Source organism: Schistocerca serialis, chromosome 4, assembly GCF_023864345.2.
Source record: "Schistocerca serialis cubense isolate TAMUIC-IGC-003099 chromosome 4, iqSchSeri2.2, whole genome shotgun sequence".
Taxonomy (NCBI): domain Eukaryota; kingdom Metazoa; phylum Arthropoda; class Insecta; order Orthoptera; family Acrididae; genus Schistocerca; species Schistocerca serialis.
Genome location: NC_064641.1, coordinates 491570760 through 491585120, shown reverse-complemented (window position 1 = coordinate 491585120; position 14361 = coordinate 491570760). Strand labels below are relative to the sequence as shown.

The window sequence follows — 14361 nt, the reverse complement described above, 5'->3', positions numbered from 1 at the left end:
GATACATGATCATAAATGTAATCTTCCATATCATAAAATATTAAAATTTGTAGCTGTTACACAGTAGTCAAATGGATTTTCTTGACATGACCAACTTTTTATATATACAGAGGGCTCATCGTTTCAATTCACTACACTCATTGGCTTGCTGCTGAGTAAAATGAAATTTTGTTGCAAGTTACCTTTGTGATCTGGTATTATGCCATGCGTTTTTGAGACTTGAATCATGACTCAAGAAAATCAGTTCAACCACAGAAAGAAACAGCTGAGAAAAATTTAGTAATGGTGACATTAGTGGTTATTTGTTTAGCAACCTGGATTCGGCAAGCAGATAAAGTAGTGATCAAAAGGAAGCTAATTCATGATTTTAAAGGGTAATTAGACACTTTACAGCTAACTGGCTGTTCAGTTCAGTCACAACTGCAGTGTTTATTTAACAGTTAAAAACAATGCAAGAACAGTACAAATGAAGCACTTGACACAGCATTCCTGCAGTATTGGAACAGAATAGAAGTAGGCCATGGGTTCATTGTGAACAAATGTTATGCAAAATTTGCAAGAATAAATCAAAGAATTGACCAGACACACTGCAAGTTTTATTTGTTACTAGTCAGTCAGAATAAGCAAGAGATTTTAATATTCTAGACTAAACCAAATAAGGTTGTCTTCAGCTGGGCTTGCTTTTAAATGTTTCTTACTTCCTGTTGTCAAGAGACTGATGAAATTTGGCAGGTGTAGTTGACAAGGTGGTGGTGTCTGTAATTTTGCAAAGACTCCAACTGGTGGACATGCACCCTGCAGAAGGTACTGCCATCAGACTAGTTGTGGCAGTGCAGTACACAACAGTATCCATGAATGGATGGATAATGTTATTTCACTGATCCACCAAGCTCCTGGTAAATCAGTTCCAGTGTCTGTAGGTTATCTTCAAAGACCCCCTTGGAGGAATGTCACTCTCTGCAATAAAGAGGTAGTGAAATACACAGCTCCTCACAGATTCAGCTATTGACCAAGTGCAGATAATTTCAAAGCTTTCCAGATAATAAGGGCCAAATGCTACTGGTTTATTGAGGAGAACAAAAATAAATTGTTTGGTGTGAGTTTCTGATCATTATATGGAAGAATTTAACAGAGAGATTATTTAATTATTGCTAACACTTGGTATAAGAATCATAAAGAAGAGTATGTGTACATGGAGGAGACCAGAAGGCACTGGAAGTTTACAAATAGGTTATATAATTTTGGGTATTGGGCCGTGTCACTGTAAATTACAATACAACTAATTTGCCAACATTTCAACCAACTTGCTGCAGTCCTCTTCAGGGCAGTTCACTACTGTATACTGGTGAATGTCTTCCTTTATATACTTAAACAATGGAAAAGCCAGGATGTAATGATGACAATATAATGAAAAGGATAGATTGATACTCATCATATCGCAGAAATGCTGAGTTGCAGACAGGCACAACAAAAAGACTACTAAACACGTAAGCTTTCAACCAGGAGGCCTTCTTCTGAAACAGATATATACTGTCATTTGCTGCTGTTTGGTGGTTACTGGCAGCACATATCTGTGATATCATTGGGCAGTTTGAAGAGATTGTTATGGAGGGGTGGCTGTATGGTATGCTATAGCCTGTGCTATCCTGGTATCCGATTAGAAGGTAGCTGTAGTAGGTGATTGGCAGAAGGTGATGTATTAGCTGTCTGTTACCTGTGCCACCCTGGTAAGAGACTGGTAGGCAAGTTCTCATTGGTGATTGGAAGGCAATAGCAAATTGGCAGCTTGTGTCCAGGGGGTAGTGTTTTCCTGCAGTGAGGCTTTAAGGCTGCACTGCAGTTCTCCCGCAACTGCTTCTATACTGCTAAACCTGGGTCGAGTGGTGCTGCTGGCTGGTAAACAGACTTGTCCCACTGGGCTGTAGTCAGTGGCAGCCTGGCCGCAGGTAACTTGTAGCCATCCTCCCTGTTCAAGTTGTTAGGGTGTTTAATTATTTCAATTGCCTCTCCTATTTTCTTTTGCTGCATCCATGGGTGCCAGCAAGCATGTGAGGTGCTTGAAAATAGATAGGATGGCGCCATTTGTGATGGTGTTCTGATACAGCTGACTTCTTGTTCTGCTCCAGTTGTACGTAACGTTCATGCTCCAAAATGCAATTGCTAATGGGCCTCCCTATTTCACCAACATAGACTTTGCTGCATTCACTCTGAAGTTCATAGACACCTGTGGTGTGGAGAGCATTCACGGGATCCGTGGTGGGCTTCAACAAATCTCGGATCTTTTAGCCTCTCTGAAATACAGATCTGACTGCTATATGATGCAGAACCTTGCCTGTACGGTTACTGACACCTCTCACATAAGGTCTGTTTTGTCTTCGCTGACCCATAGTTCATTGTATATCTCTGTTGTATCGATTTGTACGGAATGTTGTTGTGGGCTTGTTCAGTTTCTGTTGTGTGTGGTTGGCATCACTAATCCGGTGAGCTCGGGCTGTCAGCGTATGCGCCAAAGCATTCTTCTGTGATGTAGTAGTTAGACAGAGATTACCAATTCAGATTTTAAACTGCAAAAAATTTCCAGTGGTAGATGTGGATTCGGATCATAATTTATTGTTTATGAACTGCAGATTAAAACTGAAGAAATTGCGGAAAGATAGAAAATGAAGAATATGGGGCCTTGACTAAATGTAAGTACCAAAGGTTGTTGAGAGTTTCATAAAAAGCATTAGGCAATGATTGATGGAAATGGAGAAAAGAAATACAATAGGAGATGACTGCATAACTTTGGGAAATGAAGTAGTGAAGGCAGCAGAGGATCAGATAGCCAAAAACATTAGGCCCAATAGAAATCCTTCAGTAACACATGAGTTATTGAATTTAATTCACCAAAGTAGAAAATATAAAAATGCAGCAAATGAAGCAAGAAAAAGGGACTACAAATGTCTAAAACATAACATTGAGAGAAACTGTACAGTGGATAAGTAGGAATAGCTAGAGCACAAAGTCAAGGCTTTAGAAGCATGCCTAATGAGGGGAAAGATACATATTCCCTACAGGAAAACTGAAGAGTGTGTGGTATCTGGTAGAATTGAACATTTATTTCCACATAAAACGCGTCTATACAGGATAGCTTACAAGCGTGGAAGGCTGACAGTTAACTGTAAAGAGAGGCATGGAATTGTCTGAATCACTATCATCAAAGAGTAACTATAATGACAAATACTAGTCACATGAAATGTTAATACACCACTGTATACACGCATTTGCGGGGTGAGAATGAGATGCTACGTGACTCCCCCCCTCCCCAGTGTTAATGATATCACAGATTAAACTTCACTCATCACCCTACACATGTTACCACTGTTTTCTTGAAACCTGGCATTGTGTTATTGGAGCCAGTGGGTCCAGCAGGATGTGAGGTACCAATCTTTGGCATTGTTTTCTTCTCTGAGGTGCCTGGCATCTGTAATGTCTCATGGTGGCTGTGGGTACAGGGACGTTTTCTGGTGCTACATTCTTATCTTCTCACTCGCCTCCTGTAGTCTCTGCTGTGTCCAATGCATAAAAAAATGCGGACTTGAGTCGGTATAGTTCGACAGTGGTAGGCCTACCATTTATTCTAATCTGGAATGTGTGGCCGCCTCTGCTAATCACATCATGGCATTAGAAAATGTATGTGCAGTTCTCAAGATTTGTGAACACAAACAAATGTCTCCCAGCCTGACTTATGGGTGCTATTGGTATAAGCTGGCATATGTGCTTTCGTAGTCTTGCAGCAAAGTCTGATACGACTGTCTGTGTAAAAATTCTCCTGGCAGACGTAGTGTTTGCCCGCACACTAGCTGCTGTTGTAGCTTTTAGATCACTTTTGAAGATGCCCGTAGTCCGAGGAGCACCATAGATTGTACTTCCATCCAATTCTGCAATGTGTGACATTGCAGAGCTGCTTTCAGTTGTCGATGCAGGTGTTCAGCTATACCATTTGATGCAGGATGATAGGCTGTGATGTCTATACGCTTCATGCCTAATAATGTAACTAATACTCTGAGAAGGTAGACTTCGAATTGTTGTCCCTGGTATATGGTAATCCATAGTGGTACGCCAAATCGGGTGAGACAACCGCAAAAAAATGTCTGTGCCACAGTTTCTGTTGTGTTATCCTTCATGGGGAGTGCTTCAGGCTACCTGGTAAATCAGTCCACAACTGTAAGACAATAATTATAGCTTTCTGAGACTGCGAGTGGGCCTATGATATCAATGTGGTGGTGGTGGTGGTGGTGGTGGTGGTGGTGATTGGTTTACGGGGCGCTCAACTGTGTGGTCATCAGTGCCCGACAATATCAGTGTGCACATGTTCGAAACGTTGATTCAGCAGCAGAAGTGCACCTAGCGGTGCTCTGACATACTGTGTGCTCTTGTTCCTCTAACACATAATGCGTTGTTTGACAAATGTTTTGTGGTCTGCTGCATTCCAGGCCAGACAAAACTTTGTTTGACCAATCTAATAGTGCCGTGTACTCCTATATGTGCCAGATTGTGTACTGATGCAATTACTTGTGCTCGAAAGTGTTGCATCGCAAATGGACGTGCTTTCACTCCAGACAGGTCACAATACAATTCAACATTTGCTTCAGGCATTGTGATACATTGTAACTTCAGTCGTCCCAGTTGTTTTAACAAATCTTGTAACTCATTATCACATTGTTGGGTCTGTGCGAGAGTACCAACATCAGTGGTAGCTGTTACAGCTTCAACATTTGAGCGTGTGTCTGCTGTCGCGTTCACCGCCTCTACACATGATAGCGCATCCACTAGTATGTTCAGCATCCTTTGTATATAAACAATACAGGTGGTGAATTGGCTAATGTAATCTAAATGGCATACTTGCCCCAGTGATGCTATCTCTGGTTTTACAGCAAAGGCATATGTTAGCAGCAAGTCATCTGTATAAATAGTGAACTGTCGGCCCACTAGTAAATGCCTGAATTTCTTGAGTGTGGCATAAGCTGCATACAGTTTGTGGTCATAGGTTGCCCAACATTGCTGCGAAGGTGGCAACTTGTGTCTGAAGAATGCTATGGGCTGCCAACAATGTTCAACCTGTTGTTGCAGTACAGTGCCAACAGCTGTATACAAGGCATCAATCATAAGTGCAAGTGGAGCCTGTGCCGTGGAGTGTGCTAATTGTGTAGCCTCTGCAATTGTTGTTTTTACGGCCTGAAAAGCATCATCTGCTTTGTTTGTTCAATGAAACCTGTCATTTGGCTTTGGTGTGCCATTAAGAAATTCATTCAGGAGTGCTGTTAACGATGTGTAATTGTATACAAATCTTTGTCTAAAAAATTTATGACTCCTAAAAACCGCCATAGCTCTCTGATTGTAATGGGGTGAGGGTACTTGTTTGTGGCTTCCACTTTATTTTTCAGTGGTAGAATACTATGCACGTCTACCTTGTAACCCAGAAACTGCACTTCTCTTGTTCAAAAAGTACACTTTGAAGGATAAGTTACTAAGCCTTTTATGCGTAAATGAGTAAATATCTCAGCCAGATGGTGTAAATGTTTTTCTTCCAATGCAGACATCACCAGAATATCATCTACGTAAACATAACAGAAATATAAGTCCCTAGTAATCTCATCCATGAAACAATGAAACATCTATGGTGTGTTTCACAGACCAAAAGGCATCTTAGTGAACTTGAATTGACCAAAAGGTGTTGTCACTGCTGTCTTGGGGTTATCTTCTATGGCAACGGGGTCTGATGATATGCCCGGACTAGATCAATAGAAGAAAATATAGTCTTACCATGAACGTTGGCAGAGAAGTCTTCTATATTTGGCACCGGGTACCGATCTGGAATGGTCTTCTTTGATACCACATGGGTTGGGGCTGCCCAACTGCTACTTGAAACTCTGCAAATGCTCATTGACAGTATGTTGTGGAATTCCTGCTCCACCACATGCAACTTCTTTGGCAACAAATGTCAAGGCTTGGAGTGAGATGGGGCAGGCCTGACATAGTCATAATGTGCTGTACCGTTGTGTGTTTAACCAGTGGGAGGGTAGGCGACTGTTGTATGATTTTGGGAAATTCTTTTAGGAATCATGTGTACCGTGTATCTACTGCTACCGTACATACCATCATGGGAGTGATGCAACACACCTTCCGTGGAGTATGCAGGTGTGTAGTGAAATCGAACAGCTGCTTGCGTCGGAGGTCAGGTATTAGATCATAAAAGTATAAAAAATCAGCTCCTGTGATAGACTGTGACATATCCACTACTGTGAAGTGCCACTCAAATGTATGGGGTAGGACAAGGTTAAGCTACAGTGTGATCTGACCGTATGTTTTAATCTTAGGGTTGTTACTGGCAAACAGACAAGAATTGTCACAGCTGCAGTACAGGAGTTACTGGGTACACGGATACTTCTGCCCCTGTGTCCATTAGGTATTGTACTTTCATGTTGCGGTCTGTGGCAAAAAAAAGTCGACATGCATTACCAGTGTGAGTAGTTGTTGCTGCTACGTTTTCCACTTCATGTTTCCACTTACATGGTGGTGTATACTTTCATGCGTGGTTGCTGAATATCTTGTGGTACCAACACAAATTTTGTGCCGATGGCGAGTGGTTACAACTTCTTGATGACCGGCGGTGCCGTTGATGACATGCGTGTCTCGTTCGTCATGTGGCTACTTTTGTGGTAAGCTCCTCTAAAATTGCAACGGGAGTGGTGCTAGTATCATTGCAGATGTATCCTCTTGCCATGGTGTCTGTGCTGACACGTTGTTGTGGGATACGTCTCGACGATCCTGTCTGCTGTTTGCGCTAGTGCATTTAAATCACCTGTGAACACTGTCAGAATTTTTTGAGTGTCAGAGGGTAATCAACCAAATACTGTGCAGCACATCGTTGCTCACTGTATTGCTTGCCAATGTATGCAAAAGTTGTGTCAGTGTTCAATCGCCGAACTCTTCATTCTGTAATAGCTTTTCTAGTCACTTTGCTTCAGATTGTGATAGGTGCGTCACTAGCGCATTCTTAATTGACGCATGCCATTCAGCATTAGATGATGCAGCAAGGATATCTTGTACCTCTGCGGCTTAAGTCGTCTGTTAGTGCTGCGACTACATGGCCATACTTTGTTTCGTCTGTTGATATCTGTGCAGGGATGAACTGGCTTTCAGGCTGTGCAAATCTCGACACTGGGTTATGTTGCCAGAATGGTGGGGATTTGATTGTAACCCAATTATTGTGCCGCTCATAGCTGGCCCTGTGGTGACTGGCGGATTGTCCATTTTCGTGCGAGAATGAGTGTGGCTGACACAGAAGTAATGAATGTTCATGTCACAGTGTGGTGCAGAATGCTGATGACGATATGGTCATGTTGTTGTGTTACCCTTGGGGGTCACCAAATATGTGGTATCTGGTAGAATTGAACATATATTTCCACAGAAAACATGTCTATAAAGGATAGCTTACAAGCGTGGAAGGCTGAACAGTTAACTGTCAAGAGAGGCATGGAATTGTCTATACCGCCAACGTTAAAGAGTAACTATAATGACAAATACTAGTCACATGGAATGTTTATAAGCCACTGTACACTCGCGCTCGCGGAGACAGACTGAGAAGCTACAAGCTCTTTGGCGAAATGAGAAGAACCTATATGAATATAAAGTGCTCAGATAGGGAGTCAGTACTAAGCAAAGAAGAGCTATATGAGGGCAATGATCATGAAGACAGTATTATAGAAAGAAAAGAGAAATTACATGAAAATGGAGTTTGTGCTATGTTACTGTGAGAATAATATGACAGAGTGCTGAAAGACCTAAGTTGAAAAATGCATCTGGAGTACGTGACATTCCCTCAGAAGTATTGACACCCTTGAGACAGCCAACGGTGACTAAATTATTCCACCTGGTTTACAAGATATATATGGGATAGAGGATATGCCCTCACATTTCAAGAAAAATGTAATAATACCAATTACAAAGCAAACGGGTCCTGACAGGCATGAAAATTACTGAATCATCAGTTTAATAAGTCATTGTAACAGAATATTGACATCAATTATTTACAGAAGAATGGAAAAACTGACAGAAGCCGACTTCAAGGATGGTCAGTCTGGGTTCTGAGGAAGTGTAGAAGCACACAAAGCAATAATGACCCTATGACTTACTTTAGAAGGTAGGTCTAAGAAAGGCATACCTAAGGTGTACAGGATTTACAGATTTAGAGAAAGCTTTATCAGTGTTGACTGGACTACACGTATTGAAATTCTGAAGGAAGCATGGTTAAATAAAGGGAAGGAAAAGTTACATGCAGCTTGTACAGAAACCAGACTGCAATTATAAGTGTTGACGGACATGAAAGAGAATCAGTTGTTCAAAGAGAGTGAGACAGGGTTGTAACTTATCCTTGATGTTATTCAGTCTATACAATGAGCAAGCTGTGAAGGAAACCAAGGGGAAATTTGGAAAGCGAATTAAAGATTAGGAACAGGGGGGGGGGGGGGGGGGGGTGTACAGACAGTCATGCGAAATACTTTTGAACATGTTTTCTGAAATTGTAGCTACAAATAGGCCGGACCTTATTGACAGTGTTAGTTTAGAAACAAGGATTAATGATCATGATGTCATTATAGCAATTATGACTACGAAAATCAAAACATCCATCAAGAAGGTTAGGAGTGTGTTTCTGCTAGATAGAGCAGATAAGCAGTTATTAACATATTACTTATACAATGAATTGGCATCATTTAGTACCAGTAATATGGATGTGGAGGAATTATGGGCAAAGTTTAAGCAGATTGTAAATCATGGTCTGGAGAGTTATGTGCCTGGTAAGTGGACAAAGGATGGAAAAGACCCACCATGGTTTAATAGCGAAATTCGTAAGATGCTGAGCAAGCAGAGGCTGTTGCACTTTGGGTTCAAAATGGATTCACAAATGATGACAAGCAAAGGTTACTAGAGATTCTTGGGTCTGTGAAAAGAGCTATACGTGAAGCATACTACAACTACCACCATCACACCTTACAAAAAAATGTGGCAGAGAACCCGCGAAAATTCTCATTGTGAGTAAAATCGCTAAGCGGGTCTGAGGCTTCCATTCCGTCCCTTGTTGAACAGTCTGGTGTGACACTGAAGACAGCAAAACGGAAGTCACAGTTTTAAATTTCACGTTCAAGAAATCATTCATGCAGGAGAACTGAACAAACATAATGTCATTTGACCGTCAGGAAGACTCCTGTATGGATGACATAGAAATAAGCGTACCTGTCATAGAGAAGCAACGTAAAGATCTGAAAACAAATAAATCACCAGGTCTGGATGGAATCCCAGTTCGGTTTTACAGAGAGTACTCTATGGCATTGATCCCTTACTAGGTTGCATTTATCAAGAATCTCTAGCCCAGGACAAAGTCCCAAGTGACTGGAAAAAAGTGCAGGTGATTCCAGTATATACGAAAGGTAAAAGAACAGACCTACAGAATTACAGACCGATATCCCTAACTTCTGTTTGCTGCAGAATCATTGAATACATTCTCAGTTCGAATACAATAAATTTTCTTCACGCAGAGCAGCTTATGCCCATCAATCAGCGTGGTTTTAGAAAGCATCACTCATTGAAACTCAGCTTGCTCTTGTCTCACATTATATACTGAGAGCTATGGATGTAGACAACAGGCAGATTCCATATTTTTAGATTTCCAGAAAGCAATTGACATGGTGCCCCATTGCAGACTGTTAACGAGAAGATATGAGTATATGGAATAAGTTCACAGATATGTGAGTGGCAGGAAGACTTCTTAAATAATAGAACCCAGTATGTTGTTCTCGATGGCGAGTGTTTATCAGAGACAAGGGTACTGTCAGGAGTGCCCCAGAGAACTATGATGGGATCACTGTTGTTCTCTGTATACATAAATGATTTGGTGGACAGGGTGGGCAGCAGTCTGCAGTTGTTTGGTGATGATACCGTGTTGTACGGTAAGGTGTTGAAGTTGTGGCTGTAGGAAGATACAAGACAACTTAGACCAAATTTGGATGAATGGCAGCTAGCCCTAAATATGGAAAAATATAAAATAATGCAGATGATTAGGAAGAACAAACCTGTAATGTTTGGATACAGTATTACTGTTGTACAGCTTCACACAGTCAAGTCATTGAAATATCTGGGTGTAGTGTCGAGCGTGTGAAAACTGTGGTAGGGAAGGCATGTGGTAGACTTCGGTTTATTGGGAGAATTTTAGGAAAGAGTGGTTCACCAGTAAAGGAGACTGTATATAGGATGCCGATGCGATCTATTCTTGAGTACTTCTTGAGAGTTTGGAATCCATACCAGGTCGGATTGAAGGAAGACATCGAAGCAGTTCAGAGGAGGACTGGTAGATTTGAACAACACACAGGTATTATGGAGATGCTTTGGGAACTCAAATGAAAATCTGTGGAGGGAAGGCTGCGTTCTTTTTGGGAAACGCTATTGAGAAAATTTAGAGAACTGGCATTTGAAGCTGACCGTTGAACGATTCTGCTCCTGCTGTCATACATTGTGCGTAAGGGCTACGAAGATAAGGTACGAGAATTAGGGCTCGTATGGAGGTGTACAGACAGTTGTTTTTCCCTTGCTCTATATGCGAGTGGAACAGGAGAGGAAATGACAAGTAGAGGTACAGGGTACCCTCCGCCACGCACCTTACAGTGGCTTGCGAAGTGTTGATGTAGATGTAGATCTCATGAAGTGGTCAGATTGCAAGGTCCAGTAATGTTTCATTATTTTGTATGACTTCTTGTTCTATCCACTGATTTTACATATGCATCACTGTCCTAGTGGCATTTCCTGTACAAGCCAAAAGTCGTGGTTGGACAATCCACTTTTCTCAGTGGTTGATCATCCTGACCCATTCAATCTCCCTCACATACTTCCCCAATATAGAACTCTTTGACACCATGAGGGACATCAGCACTGGCTTTCATGTTTGAACTTCTTTTCTTGTGTCTTCTACATCTACATCTACGTGATTACTCTGCTATTCACGATAAAGTGCGTGGCAGAGGGTTCAATGAACCACTTTTATGCTGTCTCTCTACCGTTCCACTCTCGAACGGCACGCGGGAAAAACGAGCACTTAAATTTTTTGGTGCGAGCCCTGATTTCTCTTATTTTATCATGATGATCATTTCTCCCTATGTAGGTGGGTGCCAACAGAATGTTTTCACAATTGGAGGAGAAAACTGATGATTGAAATTTCATGAGAATATCCCGTCGCAATGAAAAAGCCTTTGTTTTAATTATTGTCACTCCAATTCACGTATCATGTCTGTGACACTATCTCCCCTATTTCGTGATAATACAAAACGAGCTGCTCTTCTTTGTACTTTTTCGATGTCATCCGTCAGTCCCACCTGATGTGGATCCCACACTGCACAGCAGTACTCCAGAATAGGGCGGACAAGCGTAGTGTAAGCAGTCTCTTCGGTAGACCTATTGCACCTTCTAAGTGTTCTGCCAATGAATCACAGTCTTTGTTTTGCTCTACCCACAATATTATCTATGTGATCGTTCCAATTTAGGTTATTTGTAATTGTAATCCCTAAGTATTTAGTTGAATTTACAGCCCTCAGATTTGTGTGACTTATCGCGTAATCAAAATTTAGCTGATTTCTTTTAGTACTCATGTGAATAGCTTCGCACTTTTCTTTGTTCAGGGTCAATTGCCACTTTCCACACTATACAGATGTCTTATCTAAATCATGTTGCAAGTCGTTTTGATCATATGGTGACTTCTAAGATGCTAAATGACAGTATCATCTGCAAACAATCTAAGACGGCTACTCAGATTGTCACCTACGTCGTTAATATAGATCAGGAACAATAGAGGGCCTATAACACTTCCTTGGGGGACGCCAGATATTACTTCCGTTTTCCTCGGTGACTTTCCGTCTATTACTATGAACTGTGACCTTTCTGACAGGAAATCATGAATCCAGTCGCACAACTGAGGCAATAGTCCGTAGGCACGTAGTTTGGTTAGAAGACGCTTGTGAGGAACGGTGTCGAAAGCCTTCTGGAAATCTAAAAACATGGAATCAATTTGACATCTCCTGTCGATAGCACTTATTACTTCATGAGTATAAAGAGCTGGTTGTGCTTCACAAGAACGATATTTTCGGAATCCTTGCTGACTATATGTCAATAAATCGTTTTCTTCGAGGTACTTCATAATGTTCGAATACAGTATATGTTCTAAAACCCTACTGCAAATCGACATTAGTGATATAGGCCTGTAATTCAGCGGATTACTCCTACTTCCCTTTTTGGGTATTGGTGTGACTTGAGCAATTTTCCAGTCTTTAGGTACGTATCTTTCTGTGAGCGAGTGGTTGTATATAATTGCTAAATATGGAGCTATTTTATCAGTATACTCTGAGAGGAACCTGACTAGTACACAATCTGGACCGGAGGCCTTGCCTTTATTAAGTGATTTAAGCTGCTTTGTTACACCGAGGATATCTACTTCTATGTTTCTCATCTTGGCAGTTGTTCATGATTGGAATTCAGGAATATTTACTTCATCTTCTTTGGTGAAGGAGTTTCGGAAAACCATGTTTAATAACTCTGCTTTAGTGGCACTGTCATGAGTGACTTCACAGTTGTCTTCTCTGAGCATTATACTCCTCTGACCTTCCCAGGTATGCAAGAGTGGCCTTACATGTTCACTGTCTCTCTGCTGTGTTAATCAGCTATATCTGGTACATCCTTCCACACATCCTCTCAGTTCAGACTCATTCAGACCATTGTTTTGGATCTATAATTTCTGAAAACATTAATGTCTGATCCTACTTTACATACTTGGTGCAGGGCAGAGGGGTAAGTGAAGAGTTAGGAACACAAACAGAAGTGTTCACGCAGTCATTTTCCATTGCATCGTTCTTGAATGGGATATGGAGGAGGGTTGTTGATACTGATTTCCTGTGCTCTGCTGTGTTTGTTCTTCTTATCATTAAAATACATTAAACTTCAATCAATAAGAGTTTGTGAAATGTTATTTCAAATAGAGTTCCAAGTGTATATTGCATTATATCAAAGAACTATTTTACTTTATATATCCCTTTAAGATGACCTTTCTTTCTGTCAGGTTACCATTTGGATAACCATCGTGCCTGGATTGATATATTTACAACATATTCTTCACAACTCAAATTTCGTGGCTTGATGATAACGGGATGGCAACGATATGATCATTTTTCTGTGTTGTGTGAACTATTGCCTGCTGGACTCCCATCACTAGCAACCTGTTTGACATACGTTACATCAAATGACAAAGGTAAGTAACTAACAAAAGTAGTTCCACCTCAGTCTCTAAGTGGGGATTGCCAAATAATGGTTTTCTGGAGTAAAATGTGTTAAAGTACTGTTCTGTTCATAAGAGTTTGGAATGTTAGATGTTTGTCTGATAGAAGTTAGAAAATCCTCAAAGAGGCATGGATTAGGTGAAGTTCTTTATGATCAGAAAAGTAAAATCAAAGAAGAAAGAGACTTCTGGTCCTGTGGCTGTAGTGCAAGAGGCGTGTGTTAGCAAACTTGAATAGGTGTATAAACTAACTCACTGTGTGTTGTGCAGTAATGAACTTATTGTGTTCAGAGCTGGGAAAAAAATAATTTGCATATGTGCAACTCACAAGATCAACCACATGGAGAAAGTATAAGCAGAACTAATGGCTAATAAAACAGATGGAAGAATATGAAACGTCATTATGATTGAATTTTCTCATTTTGAGAAGACCAAAGGAGTGATCTGTTTTACTTGCTAAAAACATTCAAAAGCCAAGAGTGCATAAATATTTTTGTTTGAAACAACTGGTTCCGATAGACTTTGCTCTCATCTTCAGGGCTTAAAAAATCTTTTTGTTATGAAATGTGTTCATTTTACATTAGACATCACACTAAGTTGTCACGTACTGATTTTTATCCATGTGGCAACTTGGCATGAGATCCAGTGTAAAATGAACACGTTCCATAACAAAAAGAGCTTTTAGGACCTGAAGATGACAGCAAAGTCTGTTGAAACCAGTTGTTTTAAATAAAGAAATATTTATGCAATCTTGGCTATTGAATGTTTTGAGAAAGGTCAGTAATTTTGGGTGACGGAAATGCTTTATTTCTGGAGGAAGAAAAAGGAAGAATTACAAAGAATGTAGACTATGAGAAGGAAGTGACATAGGAGAGCAAGCTCTGAAATTTTGGTGAAAGGTGCCTCAAGTTACAGCTGACACTCTTCACAGAGCGGAACAGAAAATGCTATATTTGAAAAGGACTGAATCATGGTGGTACAGATTGTGACCGTATAATGGACTGCAA

General features: G+C 40.8%; 1 protein-coding gene across 1 annotated transcript in view; it reads left to right on the top strand.

Annotated features, from left to right (window-relative positions):
- LOC126475209 (hexosaminidase D-like) overlaps positions 1–14361 on the top strand; it is a 181904-nt gene that overhangs the window by 60220 nt on the left and 107323 nt on the right. The window contains exon 4 of the mRNA XM_050102865.1: positions 13139–13327. Coding sequence (XP_049958822.1) covers positions 13139–13327 — 189 coding nt within the window. The remainder of the gene's footprint in view (positions 1–13138; positions 13328–14361) is intronic.